General features: G+C 42.7%; 1 protein-coding gene across 1 annotated transcript; it reads left to right on the forward strand.

Annotated features, from left to right (window-relative positions):
• The first annotated feature begins 4,597 nt into the window (after positions 1–4,597).
• LOC146886384 (uncharacterized) lies at positions 4,598–14,966 on the forward strand. The gene is made up of 2 exons (XM_085673778.1): positions 4,598–10,339; positions 10,457–14,966. The coding sequence occupies exon 2, from the start codon at positions 13,964–13,966 to the stop codon at positions 14,486–14,488; it is 525 nt and encodes a 174-aa protein (XP_085529904.1). The 5' UTR covers positions 4,598–10,339; positions 10,457–13,963; the 3' UTR covers positions 14,489–14,966.
• The last annotated feature ends 6,317 nt before the right edge of the window (positions 14,967–21,283 follow it).

The raw sequence follows: 21,283 nt of genomic DNA on the forward strand, positions 1-21,283 counted from the left end.
TAAAATTCAAATGGCTTCCATGCAAGCCAATCTTCAATTAATTGCCAATCAACTTAACCCTTCCAACCTTCATACACGTGCCTCTCCTAGGCCTTCTCGTGCCCCTTCAAGGCATGATTATGATTTTGAAGAGGAGGAAGATGAGCGCATCAACCTTAGACAATCGCCTCGTGTAAGAAGGCAAAGGCGCATACCTTCTCATCCTAAAGAAGTCAAAATTGATTTGCCTCATTTCTATGGAAAGGATAATGTTGAGGTTTTTCTTGATTGGATTGGAAAAGAGGAACAATTGTTTGAGAGTCATGTTGTGGAGGAAGAGAGGCGTGTGTCTCTAGCTACTTTTAGCTTTCAAGGGCATGCTCTTAATTGGTGGACTTCCTTAGTCCTCCAAAGAAGTAGAAAAGGGCTACATGATATTGAGTATTGGAATGATCTTAAGGAAGCCCTTCATGCCCGCCATGTTCCCTCCTACTACAAAAGAGAGCTCTTGGACAAGCTCCAAAGGCTCCAACAAAGATCTATGTCTACAGAAGAGTATAGACAAAAGATGGAGCTCTACATAATGAGAGTCAGAATTGAAGAAGAAGAGGAACTTACCATTGCTAGGTTCTTAAGTAGACTCAATTACAACATAAGAGATAAAGTTAAGTTGCTCCCCTACCGCAATTTTAATGATCTTGTTCAAATGAGCATCAAGGTGGAGCAAAAACTTTTGAGACGTCCTTCTCGAAAGGATTCTCCCTCTTTTTCCAAAAGTGATTTTCAAAAGAAAAAGAGGCCACTAATAAGAGCCTTACAAAGGTAAATGACAAAGGTGAATCCTCCACCAATAAAAGAGGTAATGACATCAAATGTTTCAAGTGTCTAGGTAGAGGTCATGTGGCCGCCCAATGCCCTACCAAAGGCACCATTGTGCTTAAGGGCAAAGACCTCTACACTAGCCAAGAGGAGTCCTCTTCAAGTGACTCTGACACTTCTCATTCTAATGATTCTCAAGAACATTCATATCCAAATGAAGGGAAACTTTTGATGATTAGGAGGCTTCTCAATAACCAACCTAGCCTTTCTCTCAATGATCAAAGAGAAAATATTTTCCACACAAGATGTGAGGTTTTGAAAAACACTTGCTCTTTGATCATTGATAGTGGGTCTTGTTGCAATTGTTGTAGCACAAGATTGGTTGAGAAGTTGAATTTGACTTTGTTACCCCATCCCAAACCTTACAAACTTCATTGGCTTAATGAAGATGGGGATCTCAAAGTTGAACATCAAGTGAAAGTCAAGTTCTCCATTGGGAAATTTAAAGATAAAGTTTTATGTGATGTAATCCCAATGGAAGCTTGCCATATTTTCTTGGGGAGGCCTTGGCAATTTGATCATAAAACCTTACACAATGGCCACACCAATGAGATCACCCTCCAACATCATTCAAAAGCTTTTGTGTTGCATCCCCTCACTCCTAGCCAAGTTGCTAGCGATCAAGTTCAAATGCGAGCTAGGAGAGAGGAAGAGAGTTCCAAGAACTCTAATGTTTCTAAGGACAAGACAAAGGTAGAGGAAGTTTCTTCTTCTAAGGATGTTTCTCATGAAGTTCTTTTAACTCATAAAACTCTTTTGCACACTCTTCATAATGAGCAACCTCCCTTCCTCTTTGTCAAGCAATCCTTACTTGTCTTGAAAATCCTTCTCTTAAGGATCTACCTCCTTCCATTCGTGCTCTCCTTCATGAATTTCAAGATATATTTCCAAAGGATGGCCCCTATGGTCTCCCACCTTTTAGAGGGATTGAGCACCAAATTGATTTTATCCCAGGGGTAAGTCTTCCTAATAGACTCGCCTATAGGACAAACCCAATTGAGACCAAGGAGATAGAAACTCAAGTGAATGACTTGCTAGACAAGGGATAGGTTCAAAAACGTTTAAGTCCTTGTGTTGTGCCTGTGTTGTTGGTGCCTAAGAAAGATGGAAAGTGGCGCATGTGCTGTGATTGTAGGGCTATCAACAACATCACCATAAAATATAGGCACCCAATCCCAAGACTAGATGATATGTTGGATGAATTACATGGAGCTCAAATACTTTCAAAAATAGACCTCAAAAATGGTTATCACCAAATTCGTATTCAAAAAGGTGATGAGTGGAAAACCTCTTTCAAAACAAAATTTGGTCTATATGAATGGTTAGTCATGCCCTTTGGCTTAACCAACGCTCCTAGTACATTCATGAGCCTAATGAATCATGTCTTGCGAGATTGCATAGGAAAGTTTGTTGTTGTCTATTTTGATGGCATCTTAGTGTATAGTACAAGCTCTAAGCTTCATGTGGGTCATCTAAGAGTTGTGTTATCTCTTCTCCGAGACCACCAACTCTATGCTAACATTGACAAGTGCACTTTCTACGTAGAGAGTGTCATCTTTTTTGGATTTGAGGTCAATAAGAGTGGGGTGCATGTTGACCCCGCAAAAATCAAGGTCATCCAAGAATGGCCTGTGCCAAAGAATGTTGGGGACATTAGAAGTTTTCATGGATTAGCAAGTTTTTATAGAAGATTTGTCCCCAACTTCTCCACCATTGCTTCACCCCTCAATGAACTTGTTAAGAAAGACATATCTTTTGAGTGGGGTGAAAGACAACAAAAGGCTTTTGATGACATCAAGACTAGGCTCACCCAAGCTCCCATTCTTGCTCTTCCAAACTTTGAGAAAACTTTTGAGCTAGAATGTGATGCTTTTGGGGTGCGAATAGGTGCGGTTTTGTTACAAGAAGGCCATCCAATTGCCTATTTTAGTGAAAAACTAAATGGTCCTTCTCGTAACTATCCCACCTATGACAAAGAGCTATATGCTCTTGTGCGAGCTCTTCGTACTTGGGAACATTATCTTGTGACCAAAGAGTTTATTATCCATAGTGATCATGAAACTCTCAAGTATTTGAAGAGCCAACACAAATTGAATAAAAGTCATGCAAAGTGGGTTGACTACTTGGAACAATTCCCTTATATTATCAAATCAAAGAAAGGGAAAGCTAATGTGGTGGCTAATGCACTATCAAGGAGATATACTCTCTTAGCCAAGCTTGGATCCCAAATTCTTGGATTTGACAACATATGTGAATTGTATATTCATGATCCCTTCTTTTCTACCATTTATCATGATTGTCTAACTAAGTTCCAAGGCGGCTTTTATCTTTTAAATGGGTATCTTTTCAAAGAAGTTCCTCTAGGTTCTCATAGAAAACTTTTGATCAAAGAGATGCATGAGGGGGGACTTATGGGTCACTTTGGGGTCGCCAAAACTTTGGCCATGCTTAAAGAGAAATTATTTTGGCCCAATATGAAAAGCGAAATACAAAACCATTGCACTAGTTGTTTGAATTGTTTGCATGCTAAGTTTAGCGCAATGCCTGCAGGGATGTATACTTCTTTGCCTGTTGCTTCCACCCCTTGGGAGGATATAAGTATGGATTTTGTCCTAGGGCTTCCAAAGACTTCTAGGGGTGTTGACTCTATATTTGTGGTAGTGGATCGTTTTTCTAAAATGGCACATTTTATACCATGCCACAAAATAGATGGTGCTAGCAACATAACAAGATTGTTCTTTAGAGAAGTGGTTCGCCTCCATGGCTTACCCAAAACAATTGTGTCTGATAGGGATACTAAATTCCTAAGCCATTTTTGGAGGACCTTGTGGTCTAGGCTAGGAACAAAACTTTCTTTCTCTACCTCTTGTCACCCACAAACTGATGGGCAAACCGAGGTAGTCAATAGATCCCTTTCCACATTGCTTAGGATTTTGCTTAAGGGGAATCATAAATCTTGGGATGAGTATCTTTCCCACATTAATTTGCTTACAATAGAGTGGTCCATAGCACCACCAAACTCTCATCCTTGAGGTAGTTTAAGGTTTTAACCCTCTCACACCATTGGACTTATTACCTCTTCCAACTTTTTTTGATTTTGTTTATAAAGGAGGGGTTTCTAAGTCCAAGTTCACTAAAGATTTTCATGAGAAGGTTAAACACCAAATTCAAGCCCAAGTTGAAAAGATTGCTCATTCTAAAAACAAGGGTAAGAGAGTTTGGTCTTTTAATGAAGCAGACTTAGTTTGGTTGCACTTAAGGAAGGAAAGATTTCCTAATATAAGAAAATCCAAACTTAGTCCCTGATGTGACCCCAATAAGGCTTATAGCACCGGGCTAATGCCTAGGCCCAATCATTTTAATTTCTTTTAATTTCTTTTATTTTTTAATTAAATAAAAGTTGTTTTAATTGGATCATTTTGCTAAATGCAGCCCACTTTTCCAAGATGCCAATTATTGAAGTATTTGGCATTAGGTCTGCAGCCCAATTCACCACACCAATACGGACAACTTACTTTGTCTTGAAAGTGGAATATTGAAGATTTGTGTCTCTTTTGGGCCAATTCATGCGTGCATCCTAATTCTTCACACACCACTACTTCCAATAAAACATGCATACAATAGAAGGCTGAGAAGCCCAATTTCTGCCACGTATCTTTGTGCTGCAGCATAGCCCATTCTTGAAGGCAAAGTGGTGATGCAACGTGTTGCAGTTTCACATTTCCCATACAACCAAGTGGCGCGTCTCCAACACTATTTCAACACCTCTTCATCAATCATATTGGGCCGTAACTACAGCCCATTAGATTCAGAGTGAGGCATCACCAAACGGGACACCAACATTCATTCCTTCATCACGTTGCAGGCCTTTCTCTCCATTTCTGAAACCTAACCTCTGTTAGGGTTTTCATGAGAGTAATCTCTTGTGTTCAAGCGAGCCTCATGCCATCCATATGTAGCCGCTAGCATAGTCTTTCCATCACGTTCATTTTGTTGCTTTGCTAGGGTTCATTTTCGGGTCCACACCATCAAAACTGAACCTTAGATGGCCATCTAGGGTTCTCTTCACATTTTCCCCTTTTAGCTAGGTTTTTTGTTTCACTTCCTTTCACCTTGCCGTTAGGTCTATGTTAGACGGCGTTTCTAATTTGTTGTTTTGTCGGTTTCCTTCATCTATAAAAGGCAGGCCAACCATTTGTACCGATTACCTTTAATGAATGATATTTCCGGTAGAGATCAATCCCACATCGTCAGCTCACCCTAAACCCTAGGTTAGGTCCTTACCTACTCGGGTTGCCCCAAACCAGTGAGAAACCAGAGCGAACCAAGCATAATCTTCATCTTCGAGTATTTCCGCGAGATTGGAGAGCTTTTCTAGTGAGTACCGCGACGGAGGAGCCTCATCAAGTGGTATTCAAAGCCACTCGGTTCTCGGCATTGTCGCGAGATAAGTGTTTTTCATTTCTCTCTCTATTGTTTTCTTCTTCAAGTGTTTGTTTTCATCTTATTCATCCTATGATTGAGTGATTTTCTGTGTTTTAATCGGTGATGTTGTGTTTTTCTTACTGAAATTGATTCAAGTTTGCTTGTTCTGATTTGTCTAAATCAATACTATGATGAAATGTCTAGATTGCTGAATCTGCCGCTCATTGCATGTTAAGTAGGTTTAATTTCAATTTTGATTACCTAGCTTTGAATTTTCTATTCTCATTTTTTTGTCTTAGGTTTTGTTTAGTTCGTTTTATATGTCGATAATTCCATAGTAGTTGTGCCTACAATGTGTTTTTGCTCACTATTTTGTATTGGTTCAGTATCTGTTCAGTTCATTGAATGTCTCTAGCTTCCTATGTGTTTTGTTGAGTTCTTTAATTGCATTAGATCATTAGCAATTATTCTGCAGTGCATATTGATATTGTTCCTATGTAATTCTGCTAAGTTTGTTGCTGGTTGCCTTGTTCTGTTTTCAATATGTGGTTTTAAGTTGTGTTGATATTCTGCACTTTGAATCTGATGGCCAAGTATTGTTGTGACCGAAGCATTTAGTGAGCATTTCATCATAGTTTAATCTGATTTGTATCAGAATTTATGTGTGGAAACTCAAGCTTGGTCAGTGACTGCATAGGTTGTATGGTTGTTGATCTGGTGTATTCTGTTTTGTTCAAACATTTTTTGCCATATCTGTGTTTTGGTTCAGCATGTGTAATTGCATCAGTACTGGTTTTCACGTTCATTCCAGCATAGATTCCTATGTGTTGTGTTGATTGTCTTGAACTCTTGTAGTATCATTCTCTCAGATAGTATACATCAACTAATTTCCAACGCTTCAATTTCTTTGTGCCAGTTATGATATGCAATTCATATTCTGCTATTTTTCTGTTGGCCAATTCTCATTCCTGCAACTGTTTGTTATTCATAACTAGCATATTCTTGTGCTTGTTAGAGCTTATTGAGTTGCATATTGTTGTTGTGTACTACCTTGGTTATATCATGTTGTGCAGCAATGAATCCAGCACATTCTGTTGTTGATGTATCATTTCCAGCCATTGTTCACTACAGTTGGTTTTGGCTACATCTATATTCCTATCATCAACATCAATTTTGTTGTATCATTGCCTTCATATTTGCGAAGTATTTTTTTTTTGTTCAATTGTAATTGCTGCTGCTGTGGTCTACCATAATTTGGTACCTCAGCTTGCTCACTTGCATTTGTTTCGCAGCATTCTGTTTTCTCAAATTTTTGACATTCAAACTGTTCCAATTTTCTGTCTAGTCCAATTAAGTCCCTCTGTTGTGGCCTGATTCATTGCTTTCCTCCACAATTCTCGTGCCCTTATTTTGGTTGCCTGCTGCTAGTTTCTTTGTTTACACATGTCTAAATTTTGAGATTGTCAAATGATTTACGATACTGCACCTTTTGTGAGTTGTGTTCGTCCAGTGGTGTTCTAGGTTGTCTGATTCAATCTGTGTGAACTTTGCTGCATATTGCTGAGCCTTAATGCATTAATTTGTTCATGTTCTATTTTTCTTGCTATGTCTTTTCTATTTTTTTTTTGTTGAATCACTTGCATTCTGTCATATGCGTTGATTACTAAATTGGAAGTAGCTATTGAAATTGTTCTGAGTTGTTGATTAAGATCTTTGAGAGTTAAAAGAAAAAGAAAGAAATCAGTGAAAAGAAAGGGAAATATGATGACAAAAATAAATTACATGAAAAGTAATTCTGGTTTGCAAAGTGAAATTTTGATCCACTAATTTTAGTAAGCAGTGTACAATTCCATCACATATTTGCTACTTTCCTCTTCAATTTCAATTTGCATATGCTCTTGATTCAACTTGTTTTGTGTCTTTTTGATTTTAGTTTTGTGAATCTTGTTCTAGACATACTCCTTAGGTTGTCTATTGAGTGCCATCCTTTGTTGCTTTACCTTTTTCTTGATTATCTTTGTTGGCCATCCTTTGAGTTTGTCTATTAAATCTTTCACTTGATGTTGTCCAATTCTTTCATTTGAGCTTTTATTGTGTTTTTGATTTTTACTCTTACGCAGCTTGCTTTCCTTGGTTCTGTTTTGGATTCTTTGCACCTCACTATGTTGGCAACCTTTGTAGCTGAAGCCTCTTCTTGTGGGATGAGTGAATCTGTTGGGAAGTAAAACTGCCGAAAGGAATTGTGGGAGTAAGCTAGGACTTGAGAGCATCAAAGTGGGAGAAACACTTGAGGGGGACATATTTGGAGGCTGGACCGAGAGTGGAGCATAACATAGCTTTCTTTTGTGTTTTGTTGTTTTCATATCACGTCCTTTGTGTATTATTTCTTTTTCAGTTGTTGTTTTTGTTCATTTGGCTTAGGTGGGAAAATGCTTTAGAGCAATCCCATCCTTAGCATTTAATTGTAATAGTTTTTAAACTTGTAGTGTGAAATTCAAAGGGTTCCAATGGCCACTTGTATTTTCACTTAGGTTTTTTGTCTAGTTTATGTTTTCAGCCTTTATGTTTTATGTTTTTATGCTTTCAATATCCAGGTTTTGTTTGAATTGTGTGTTTGCCATTTATGTTTTAGGTCACCGTCATATTTAGGTGCAATGTGTTTAACACCTAGTTGACCTTCTTTTGGTCTTTAAGTTTTCACTCCCTTCACACACTTTGTCCAATTATTTTCACACAATTTGTTTTCATTTGTATTTTTATTAAGAATTTTTGTGAAAACATTCTAGAGATATCTGGCTAGGAAAGGCTTGGTTCCTAAGCTTGTCCATGTGACTCACCTCCCTTTCCTGGGAGTATCTCTAGAAATCTTTTCCATTATTTTCTCTTTAAAAATTCATCAACTTCTTTTTGAAAAAAAAATTGTTTTGCTAAAAGTGTTTCAAAATGAGTTTTTCTTCTTCTAGTTCTGTGCTTTAGGTAGGCATAGTAGTATGCATCTAGGTAGGTATAATAGTAGTCATGAGTTGCATCATACTATTCATAGTGATATTCCATTCTTTGGGGAAGATATAGGACCAATATCATTTAGAGACTGGATGTGGGATACTGAGAAATTGGTGCAACCTTTGTTTAGTAAATATAGTCATATAGACATTCTTAAGCATGTTACATCTAGGTTTGTAGGACATGCATTTGATTGGTGGCAAGAAAGGGAATATAGAGTGAAAAAGGGGAGAACATCATGCATCAATACCTTTTATGAATTAAAAACATGCATGTGGAAACATTTCATTCCCCCTTCATTTAGGATCACTAAAGCACAACAAGCTAGGATAGAAGACTTCATTGACATTGGGGATGAATTCATCCAAAACATTGTTAAGTTTTCTAGACTAGAAAAAGATTTTCAGCACAATTTAGACTTGTTCTTGAGTGAATAAAGAAAGAGAGCAAAACATAAGAAAGAGCAAGCAAAACTTAGAAAGTTTCGAGAGTTTGAAAAGAAGAGAAAAAAATAACAGTTGAGAAGCTTTGTGCTCAAAGAGAACAAGAGGAAAAAGAGATAAAAGAGAAGAAAAAAAGAGAAGACGAAGAAAAGTCCAAAGAGGATAATCTAAGAAAAGCAAAAGAGAATGAGAGAAAAGACTTAAAGGAAAGAGAGAAAATATGACAAAAAAGTGAGCTTGAAATACAATCATCAGTGGTAGAGTTAAAGATCGTTTCAAAAGCAAAAGGGGAACTAATTGTTAAGGATTTGGTGTTCAATCCTTCACCAATCCATTCCATTAAGTTCCAATTTTCAAAAGGAGTTCTTCCATCTTTCAACTCTATTCACTTTTTCCCTAAATCTTTCGTTTTGTTTGCCTCTCAAACATTTTGTTCCCCATCTCATTCCCTTATTTCATCCTCTTCCATATCTTGTGTAAAAACACACTTTGACTCTAAAATTCTTTTCAAAAATCATCTTAGTCAAAGTGTAAAACATTATTTTTGGGACGTGGGCCTAATACCATCTTTTTCAATATTTAAGAGTCAATTTTCACACATTCCCCAATCACCTATACTACATGGTCATTATGATTTTAATACAATTTTATTTGATGACTACTGCAGATTTGTTTTTGATCATGGTGGAACCATCAATTTGGCTGCTCTAAGCCTTTCACAACCCACTTGATCTGAGGACAGATCCTCCTCAAGAGGGAGGGGATGATATGACCCCAATAAGGCTTATAGTACTGGGCCAATGCCTAGGCCCAATCTTTTTAATTTCTTTTAATTTCTTTTATTTTTTTAATTAAATAAAAGTTGTTATAATTGAATCATTTTACAAAATGCAGCCCACTTTTCCAAGATGCCAATTATTGAAGTATTTGGCATTGGGCCTGCGGCCCAATTCACCACACCAATACGGACAACATACTTTTTCTTGAAAGTGGAATATTGAAGATCTGTGTCTCTTTTGGGCCAATTCATGCGTGCAGCCTAATTCTTCACACACCACTGCTTCCAATAAAACATGCATACAATAGAACGCTGAGAAGCCCAATTTCTGCCACATATCTTTGTGCTGCAGCATAGCCCATTCTTGAAGGCAAAGTGGTGATGCAACGTGTTGCAGTTTCACATTTACCATACAACCAAGTGGCGCGTCTTCAGCACTGTTTCAACATCTCTTCATCAATCATATTGGGCCGTAACTGCAGCCCATTAGATTCAGAGTGAGGCATCACCAAACGGGACACCAACATTCATTCCTTCAACACGTTGCAGGCCTTTCTCTCCATTTCTGAAACCCAACCTCTGTTAGGGTTTTCATGAGAGTAGTCTCTTGTGTTCACACGAGCCTCACGCCATCCATACATAGCCGCTAGTGTAGTCTTTCCATCACATTCATTTTGTTACTTTGCTAGGGTTTGTTCTCGGACTCACCTTAAACCCTAAATTAGGTCCTTACCTACTCGGGTTGCCCCAAACCAGTGAGAAACCAGAGCGAACCAAGGAGGAGAGCTTTTCCGGCGAGTACCGCGACGGAGGAGCCTCATCAGTCCTCGAGGTGATGGTCCATTCCAAATCATCAAGAAGATCAACATTAATGCTTATCAATTGGATCTTCCTGCGGAATATGGTGTGCATCCTACTTTCAATATTACTGATTTGGTTCCTTTTGTAGGTATTTTTGATGAAGAGGATGACCACCAAGATTTGAGGGCAAATCCTCTTCAAGGGGGAAGGGATGATGTGACCCCAACAAGCCCAAGCTCAAGTGTATCAACAAGCCTAAGCCCACATCAAGGCCCAATCACTAGAAGCATGATGAGAAAGATTCAAATGGGCTTCTCACAAGATGATCAAGTCAATCATGGGCTCTTTACATTATTCACATGGGCTAAAGAAATATCTAAAATATGACATGATGCATGAAAGAAGTAGTATAGATTTAAATTGGGCCATTGTTTAGGCCTTGTTTTTCTAGAATAATAAGTCAAACAATGTGTAGTTGAATTGATAAAATTGGGTTTGACTAAGCCCAATAGGAGATTTGGCCATGAGCTACCAAAGGTCAAAGGTGGACTAAGTGGAAGTCAACATTCCTTCCTACACCTCATGGATCATGCATCCCATGAAGCGAAGTCCTCACTCCACCCATGTGCCTCCTTCATCCAAGGGCTAATAGGGTTTCTTCTTTTCCAAGTCTTCATCCAAAGGCTAGGAAGATGCCTCCTTCTCCAAGCCACCATCCAAGGGTGATGATTAAAGCTTCTCCTCCAAGCTTGATCTAAGGGCCAAGAATTAGTCTAGCTTTTAGGCTCACATATAAAAGCCAAAAGTAGACCATTTGTAAATTTTAACTCTTGAAATTTCTAATAGAATGTTTGTGTTGAGATCACTCCACTCTTCTATTATTTTGAGAGCATACATGGCTAACCTTCTCCTTCATCTCCTCTAGCCACCTTCCATACCATAGCTCTACTTCTACTCTTCATCTTCACCAAAAACCTCGCCTAGAGCTCTTCTTGCTCTTATCTTCATTTCCGCTGCATTTCATCTACTTTTTTGTGTCTTCCATGGATCTCCTTCCTTTCCTACACCAAGGACGTCCATCACGTACGGACTAAAAAGAATAGGAACTGTGTTGATGCAACTTCGAGCCCTCTTTAGCAGGAAGAGTTATACTTCAACTTGGAATTTAACAACAAATCATTTGATAACTAAGAATGAATAATGAACCAACTTAATTTCTTCTCTAGGTGGCAAAATTTTGACTTCCTATCAATCTAACTAATTAAATTATAAGAAAATGAAGAGGAAGAGGAATAAATTAAAGTTTATTTTTATGAAGGAAAATTAAGAAGACCTTCAGATTAATCTGTAGGAGGAGGTGATGAAAGAAATGACGTCATCCTAGAAGCATTAATCGAGAATAGGAGCCTACGAAGAAGCATGGAGCCGAAGGAGCGATGTGACAAAAAGTATGCTTTAGAATCAAATTCAGCGAATGGCGAAAGCGAGAATTAGAACATTTACTGTTTGAGTTTTGTCATATAATTTAATATTAGAATTTATGGGAGGTGTAGGAAGTAAAAATAAGATGTAGTAGGAAGAAGTAGTAGCAATTAAAAGATAAAGTAATGTGCTTTTTTAGGCTTAAATACAACTTTGGTCTCTATTTTCATCTACTTTGTTCAATTTGGTTTTCTCTTTTTTCAGGTTTTCAATAAGGTCCTGTTCCTACAGAAGGACAAACAAGATAAGTTAGGCACGAGCGTCACCTTACCCATTTAGTCCTCTATCTCCTCAGTTGGCCTATTCCCGGTTCATACATGTCGGCTTGGACCCAGGAGGGGTTACCTGCAAAAGGGATTCCGAAGCTTAAGTGAGTCAAAGCTCTTAAAAGGTCAAATCAGGTGATTAATGGAGTAATGAATGCGTACCTTTAATTACTGGGGTCCACGTGTATTTATAGAGTATTAACCCAGGCCCTGGCTTGGGCTCTAGTTTAGGTTGTAAGTGGGCCTGGTCTTAACCCAGGCCCTTAGATTTTATTACTGTGGGCTTATTGAACATAAGGGGGGTTTTGGTAGGCGTATTAAGGTACTCGGCCTAAACCGACTAGGCCGATGTTATCGGTTCAGGCCGGCTAGGCTTAGACCGGCTTAACCTAGGCCAGTTACCTAAATGTTTTGGTGTATAGGTATGGTGATCATTTTACTATTATTTCGTTAAGCTGGCTTGGTGTGGTACACCAGTCCCCCAGCCTTGGCCGATATAGGTGTCGGTCAAGGGTGATATGTGTTGATATGTTAGCGGGGTCGATTAGGTGTGGTACACACGTCCCCCAGCCTTTAAGTGTGATGAACAGTGTTAAGGCTAAAGGCAAAAAAGGTATGATGGCAAGTGAAGGGATTTCAGGGGTCAAATCAGAGGGGTTTTTGCGCCGTCATTTTTAAGACTCATGTCTTTTAGAATGATTGTGTCGATTGGTATGGGTTGTTGTTTCGGCGGGAAGGGGTTTTTGTCGTTTGGGATTCTGGCCTATAAATGTGGATTTTAAAACGAGTAAGGGTTTATTGGTTCATTTGCGAGAATTTCCAGTCAAAGATCTTGTGTGCATTTTCTTGTCCGACTAGTTCCCAATTCCAGCCGACATCTTTCCAGAAAAAAGAGAAAAGGTATGTCTAGTAGTGATAGCGTGTCATTGTCTACGTCTAGTAGTGAGAGTATAAAGTCTGGGAGGAGTAGAGGTAGACAAGTTAAAGAAGAGAGCACCAGTTCCGGGGGTATGGTAGGCAGAATCCCTATGGAAACGGTTAGGAAGGTTCGAGAAGACCCTCCGGAGGAGTTGGCGGAGAGTAACGGGTCAACCAAGGGCGGTTACGGGTGAGTGGTTGTCGACGTTCATAATCAATCATCCTTATTTCGGTGGTCTCGCCTGTTGAACTCTTTGCTGAATTGTACACTTGTCATCGCAAAAGACGTAAGCGGAGGTATTGTTTCTTTGGAGAGGGTGAGCGTCATCGACCGTGTGTGTCATGGGCAAGAGGGGGCAACCGAGAAGTTCTGCTATATGTACATGTGCCACTTTTCTCGACTACATGTGTGGTTGTCGCTGGACGACTTCACTATGGGTGTGTTGCGCGCGCTGAACGATTCTCCTACGCAGTTGCACCCGAATAGTTGGGCTTACATGCAAGCCTTCCGCATTTTGTACCAGTCCCTATATCTGGAGCCTTCTCCTTACGCATTTCTATATTTCTATGATACTAGGCCCCGCCAACCGCCCACTTGGCTATCTCTAATAAGTCATCCCAGCATTAGTAGACTGGACGCATTTTCCTATTCCTTCAAGCATTTTAAGGATGGGTACTTCAAAGTTATGGTGAAGGAAGAGGGCAAGCCTTATTTCTTGAACGTCGATGGAAGTCTGAGGTTTTCGTTCAGCTGGACGGGCATCCCCTCTCGGTATAAGGATATGGGCATCGACGAGTTGTCGGCGGGGGATAAGGAGGTGGTGGAGACCTTGATGAAGTTTGTTGATAAGTTTCCCACTAAGGGCCTACTTAGAGTTTATAATTCGGTACACCCGATTATTGATATTGAAAGTATCTGTTTATTACTTAAACTGTGTTAATGATTCTAAGTTGTTTTAATTGGGGTTTAATATGTTATTGTAGGGCACATGGCGCAATCGGGGAAGAAGAATTTGGCGCTCTTCCAGTCGTTGAGGAAGGAAATGGCTACTAAAGCCAAGACAGCTGGGAAGACTGATGTTCCCAACCTACAAGAGTCGGTGGTCGAGGTACATGTGCATGGCGGAACGAAGAGGAAGGCCGAGTTGCCTCCTCGAGCCGGCAAGGGGAAGCATATGAAGAAGGTGAGGGCATTCCTACTCGGGACGGGGTCGGCTAGTGGGGCGGGGTCGGCTAGTGGGGTTAAGGGACCGAAGTTCGGCTTGATCGAGTTGCCGAAGATATCTGTCTGGAAAGATATTGCGATCAACCTCCCAGATACCATTATAAACTCTATTGACGGTATGAAGGCGGACCACATTGTGAGGACGATGATGGAGTTTGGAAGCAAAGCATTGATATTAAGTCATTGTGTTGGGTCGCTCTATCGACGGGAAGTGAAGGAGGGAGGTAGGGACAAAGTGGAAGAGTTACAGGGAAAGGTTGACAAGTTCGAGGAGGATAGAGCTGCGTGAAAGAAGGAAAGGGAGGGTTGGGAGGAGGAGAGAAAAAGGTTGGCAACGTGGAAGGTTCGCTGTTTGGACTCAGAGGGAAAATTGAACAAGAAAATAGAAGAGTTGGACGAAGACTATGATGAGTTAAAAGACAAGTATGATGGTGCTATAGGTGAGCTTGATGACTTGAAGAATTGCATCAAACAAGAGCACATCAACGACTTTGAGAAGGGACTGTGTCAAGCAGCCTTTTTCCACTAGGAGGTTGATATTGCAGACTCAAAGTTTGATGTGAACAAGGACGTTGTTGATGGGAAGCTCGTCAAGGAAGATGGGAGCAGTCTAGATGAGGAGGCGGAGGAGAAGGCGACTGAAGAGGAGAAGGAGGCGGGTGATGCTGAGGAGGTGGCTCCTGATGCAGCAGAATATGACTTTGATTTTTATTGATTTGAAAATATTATTGAGCCTATGTCTGTAATAGTTGGTACATTATGTTACTTTGGTACACTTCTTTGCGTTTATGTTTAATGCGATTAATGTTCTGTATGTTATTGTGTATGCTGGGTTTTGATGATTTGTGGTGTATGTATGGCGTGACCGATCGTATGTTAGGGGTGTCCGACCCAGGCCGCTTACTTGTGGTAAGGGTGGGGAACTTAAAAACGAATTAACCACGAGTTAAGGGTGTTCGACCCAGGCCGCTTACTTGTGCTAAGGGTAGGGAACTTAAACGAATTAACCACGAGTTAAGGGTATTCGACCCAGGCCGCTTACTTGTGGTAAGGGTGGGGAACTTAAACGAATTAACCACGAGTTAAGGGTGTTCGACCCAGGCCGCTTACTTGTGGTAAGGGTGGGGAACTTAAACGAATTAACCACGAGGTAAGGGTGTTCGACCCAGGCCGCTTACTTGTGCTAAGGGTGGGGAACTTAAACGAATTAACCACGACTTAAGGGTGTTCGACCCAGGCCGCTTACTTGTGGTAAGGGTGGGGAACTTAAACGAATTAACCACGAGGTAAGGGTGTTCGACCCAGGCCGCTTACTTGTGCTAAGGGTGGGGAACTTAAACGAATTAACCACGACTTAAGGGTGTTCGACCCAGGCCGCTTACTTGTGGTAAGGGTGGGGAACTTAAACGAATTAACCACGAGTTAAGGATGTTCGACCCAGGCCGCTTACTTGTGGTAAGGGTGGGGAACTTCAACGAATTAACCACGAGTTAAGAGTGTTCGACCCAGGTCGCTTTCTTGTGGTAAGGGTGGGGAACTTAAATGAATTCGAAAGTTAAATAAAGAGTAGTCGTACAATTGAGAACCCTTTGCTTTATTTATTGAATCTGGGGTGTCTCGTTAAAACCTCCCTAGCCAAAACCCTCCTTAGGGAAAAAAGACCAGGTGAGGAAAAAGAGTACACCCAGGGTTACAAGTATTTGGTTCGATGTAGTATACATTTAAATAAAGTAGAATTTGAGGTGGGATATATTCCAAGTGTTGGGTATCTCTTCCCCAGATAAATGTTCAAGGCGATAAGCTCCTCCTCCTGCGTCTTCACGTATGCGGTATTGGCCGTCCCAATTGGCGGAGAATTTTTCATCCTTCTTTCTTGCACTGCTGGCCATTCTCCATACTAAGTCCCCGATTGCGAATGATCGTGGACATAGGTTTGCGTTATACTTTCTGGCAGCTCTTCGTTTGGCGACTAAGTTGCGTATCTGTGTTTTTTCTCTGAGTTCGGGTAGGAGGTCGAGATGAGTGGCCATGTTTTGGTGGTTGTGGGTTGGGTCGTACAGTTCTTGGCGCAGGGATGGTTCGCCAATTTCTACCGGTATCATGGCGTCTGCACCGTAGACTAGGCTGAATGGGGATTCGTTTGTTGATGATTGAAGGGTGCATCTGTAAGCCCATAGCACTTCTACTAGCTCTTCGGGCCATCGGCCTTTGGCGCTATCTAATCTCTTGCGCAATTCTACTAGGATAACTTTGTTGGCCGCCTCTGCTTGTCCATTTGTTTGTGGGTGCTTTATAGAACTTGTGATGCGTTTGATGCCCAGACCAGTGTAGAACTTGGCTAGCTCCTTATCTATGAATTGTCGGCCATTATCGGTGATGATAGTATGTGGAACACCATATCTACATATAATATCTTTCCAAACGAACTATTGGACTTGTTGGGTCGTGATCGTGGTTAGTGGCTTGGCCTCTATCCATTTGGTGAAATAATCGAATGCTACAATCAGGAATTTCACTTGTCCCTTGCCGGGGGAGAAGGGGTCAAGGATATCCATTCCCCATTTAGCGAAGGGCCAAGGGGATAGTATGGAATGGAGTTGTTCTTGTTTCTGGTGGATGAGGTTGCCATGTTTTTGGCATGGTTTGCACTTTCTGACGTAGTCCTGGAAGCCTGCTTCTATAGTCAGCCAGAAGTAACCGGCTATAAGGATTCTAGTAGTCATAGTGTGTGCGCCAGAATGATATCCACAAATGCCTTCGTGTAACTCCATAATGATATATCGCGCTTGTTCTGTAGTAACACATTTAAGAAGCGGTTGGCCGTATTCGCGTTTGTAGAGGTCGTCGCCTATCATAGTATACCTGGCAGCCTTAGCCAGCCAAGTTTCGTCCGTATCTTGTGGGGGGTTACCAGTTTTTAGATATTGGATATAGGGGGTGGTCCAGTTGTGGCTTTGGGGAGGGGTAGTGTTGTCGACTGGGGAATGGGTTAGGTTTTGGCAGGTATTTGTGATGGAGGGTGTAGATAATGTTTGTTGTAATAGGGATCGGTGGTGGCTTTTTAATTTGGTGTTGGCTAATTTGGAGAGGATGTTGGCTCTGATGTTGTCGGTCCTGGGGATGTGTTCGATGCGGACTCGTTCAAAGGTGGACTGAATGACTGCACGGACCAGATGGTAATATTGTAGAAAGATGGGGTCTCTAATCTGGAATTCGTCATTTAGATGTCCTACAGTGAGCTTGGAGTCGGCTTTGCATGTTAACGTCTTGACACCAACTTCGCGGGCAAGGGAGAGGCCGGCAAGAATGGCTTCGTATTCGGCTTGGTTGTTTGATGTTTTGAAGGCAAAGTGGAGGGATTTTTCAATGAGGATGTCGTTAGGCCCTTCTAACACAATGACAGCACCGACACCTTTCGGATTCGAGGAACCATCTACATGAAGCGTCCACTGGTCCTCTGTGGGTATGTGTTGAAGGTCATTAACAAAATCTAGGAGGCATTGGGCTTTAATGGGGCCATCGGGTTCGTAGCGGATGTTAAATTCCGACAGCTCGACGGCCCAGGTTGACATCCGACCTGCTAGATCTGGTTTTTGCAATATTTTTGGGATTGGGTAGTCGGTTTTGACGGTGATGCTGTGGTTTTGGAAGTATGGGCGTAGGCGGCGAGCTGCGTGGACCAAGGATAGTGCCAACTTCTCCACCATTTGATATCTGGTTTCAGGATCTTGCAGCATTCTGCTAACGAAGTAGACAAGATGCTGCGTGCCCTCTATTTTTGGGACAAGCACGACGCTGACGATGTGGTCGGTGGCTGTGATGTACACTAGGAGGGGTTGGTGAGTGTCCGGCTTGTGGAGGATAGGTGGTGAGGTTAGGGTGGTTTTTAGTTTTTGAAAGATTTGTTCACAGTCGTCAATCCACGTGAACTGGGTGGATTTCTTGAGGAGTTGGACTGTGGGTTGGGTTTGTTCAGCCAATTTGGGCAGGAAGCGGGAGATTGCGGTAAGGCGGCCTATGAGGCGTTGGACCTACTTGATGGTAGTGGGACTGCGCATTTCTATAATTGCCTTGCACTTTTCGGGATTGGCCTCTATACCGCGCTGGGTTAACATGAATCCAAGAAATTTGCCGCGGTCGACGCCAAATAACATTTGTCAGGGTTGAGGCGAAGGTTGTATTGGTGTAACGCGGAGAAGACCGCCGAGAGGTCCTGGGCATCTTGGTGGTGGCTTGGAGACTTGACAACCATGTCGTCAACATATACTTCGACACATTGTCCCATTAGATGGCTAAAAACCTTGTCCATCAATCATTGGAAGGTCACTCCAGCGTTCTTAAGACCAAAGGGCATAACTCTGTAAATGTAGTTGGCGTCGTCCGTGATGAAAGCGGTCTTGTTCATGTCAGATGCGGCCATGGAGATTTTGTTGTATCCAGAATATGCATCCAAGAAACTAAGCACTTTATTCCCTGTCGCGCCGTCAACGAGTCGGTCGATATTGGGTAAGGGGTAGGCATCACGAGGACAGGCCTTGTTTAGATCCGTGTAGTCTACGCACATCTGCCATTTGCCATTGGCCTTCTTCACCAAGACTACATTAGAAAGCTAAGTGGTGTATTGAGCTTTGTCGATGAATCCTGCGCTCAGTAATTGTCGGCCTCAACCTTGGCGATGTTCTTCGCCAAGTTTGCGTTTTTTCTGGGAGATGCAGCGGGCTTATTTGTAGATGGATAGCTTGTGGGATGCTACTAAGGGGTCTACCCCAGGTAAGTCAGCGGCTGACCAGGCGAAAAGGTCTGTGTTGCTGACAAGGATAGGTGTGATGATGGCATGCTCGTTAGAATTCAAACTGGTGCCTAAGTTGATGGAGTGGCCATTGGGAAGCTCTAGAGGGGAGGTTTCCTCAACAGGTTCAAGACAAACATCCCGGCCCATTCTGGGGTCTAGATCCTCGCTTGATAGGGCGATGCCAGAGCCAGATGATCATTCAATGTGGTTGGTTTACTGGATGGGGAGTTGTGGGCGCAGGTTGGCCATGTAGCATTTGCGTGCCAGGCGTTGGTCGTAGTGGACGGTGAGGATGTCACCAGAAGGGGATGGGAATTTCATGGCTAAATGGGGGGTGGAGACGACAGCGCCGAGGGTATTGAGCGAAGGGCGGCCCAGGAGGACATTATAGGATGTCGGTGCGTCGACGATAAAGAAGCGGATGGGGATGGTTTTGGTTTGGGTTCCATCACGAAACACGATGTGAAGGTCAATGTAGCCGCGGGTGGAAACTTGTTCGCCAGAGAAGCCATAGATTGGTTCGTCATATGGAACCATGGCTGTATCCGGGAGCTCGAGTTTTTGATAGGTGGCCCAGTAGAGAATGTCAACAGAGCTACCTTGGTCGACGAGGACCTTCTTAACGGCGTAGTTCTCGATTTCAACAGTGATGACCATGGGGTCGTCTTGTTGATGGTCGAGGCCATGAAAGTCGTCATCTGTGAAGATGATGGGAGGCATGCGGCGTCTGTGATGGGAATGGGTAATATGGTTGATGGATTGAATATGACGGAGGTGTTTCTTTCTGGCAGAAGAGGTGGATCCTCCCCTAGCGAAGCCACCAGAGATGGTGTTGATAGTGCCACGTAGGGGAGGGTCGACGGGGGTGATGTCGGTGCGGGCCGGTTTGGGTTCCTGGTTAGCGGGTTGGGCTGGGCGTCTATTGTGGCGGGAGTCGTGTGTAGGGTGTCTGTGGTCGGATCGAGGGGGTGGCGGGGTTGAGAGGAATGATCATCTCTATGGATGAAGCGGCGAAAGTGACCAGCACGGACCAATTCTTCTATCTTATCCTGGAGAGCTTTGCAATCTTCTATAGTGTGGCCATAATTACGGTGGTAGCGGCAATACTTGGTCATATCTGCATTAGGAGGAGTGGTTGTCTTGCGTGGTGGAGGAATGAGGTCAGCTTGTAGGGCCTCATCAAGGATGCGGGATCGGGCTACAGTAAGAGGGGCATATCTGGTGAAGCGGGGTTGGCGGAGCTCGCGTGGGCGGGTATCGGGGCGGGGAGGTTATGGCGTAGGGTTGGCGGTGGTGGCTGCATAGTCATTACAGAATTTGGTATGGAAGGTCTGCATTTCCTCCATGCGGACGTAGTCGGTTGCAAGCAATTTGAGTTCGTGCATGGAAGCAGTGGGTGGAGGTAGATGTTGTTAGCGAAGGGGCCGGGTTGTAGGGTGAGTGCCATGCATTGGAGGATCATTTCTTGGTTGAGGTGTGGGGTGCGAAGAGCTGCCTTACTGAAACGATCTATGAACGCTCTAAGTGCTTCGCTTTGTTCTTGTCTAATGCCCAGGAGGGAGATTGTGGTAGTTTGATGTGGGCGGCTGCCAGCGAAATAAGTGGAGAACATATGGGAGAGAGCGTTGAAGTTGTCGATGGAGTAGGGTGGGAGGGTTGTGAACCATTCTAGAGTAGGGCCCTTGAGGGTGGTGGGGAAAGCTTTGCAGAAGACCACGTCTTGGGACGTTGAGGTGATGTAGACTTTGAGGTGTTCACCAGGGTCCGTTTCACTGGTATAGCGGTCCAGTATGAAGGGTTCCCACTGGGTAGGAAGGGGGTGTTGGCAATAAAATCGGTGAAGGGATGACGACGTCTGGGCTGGTGGGGTGGGAGCGGATGGGGAGGGATGGGATGGTTGATCATAGTGGGGAAGGTGGAGGTAAAGTTGTGAGGGGGGATGTGGGTTGTTGGGAGGTATTATGGGTTGTAGGGTGGAACATGTGTAGTCTGCAGGGTGCTGGGTATGTTGTAGGGGATCTGGGTGGTTGGGAGGGTAGCAGCAGGGGTAGGGGCTGCAGTATGTCCTGGTTGAGTGGATAGGAAGTGAGTGGGATGGGTGGAGGGAATGGGTGTTTGTTGGGTGGTGGTGAAGGTGTGGGGGGTGGGGTTGTATTCGTTTTCCTCTTCTATGGGCTGGAAGGTCGGGGACCTTGCAGCCTCAGACGCCTCCTTGGCCTTTCCCTTTAGGGTGGAATCAGCTTCGATCTTTCTCCTAAGGCGAGAGTTCTCTTGCCGCAGCGCCTCCATCTC

The sequence above is a fragment of the Vigna unguiculata genome, chromosome 5, assembly GCF_037176805.1.
Source record: "Vigna unguiculata cultivar grain cowpea cultivar isolate G323 ecotype 2 chromosome 5, ASM3717680v1, whole genome shotgun sequence".
Taxonomy (NCBI): Eukaryota; Viridiplantae; Streptophyta; class Magnoliopsida; order Fabales; family Fabaceae; genus Vigna; species Vigna unguiculata.

Bases quoted from the DNA above. Each gene is read 5' to 3' on its own strand.
- LOC146886384 (XM_085673778.1), top strand. From the start codon at position 13,964: ATGGCGCAATCGGGGAAGAAGAATTTGGCGCTCTTCCAGTCGTTGAGG.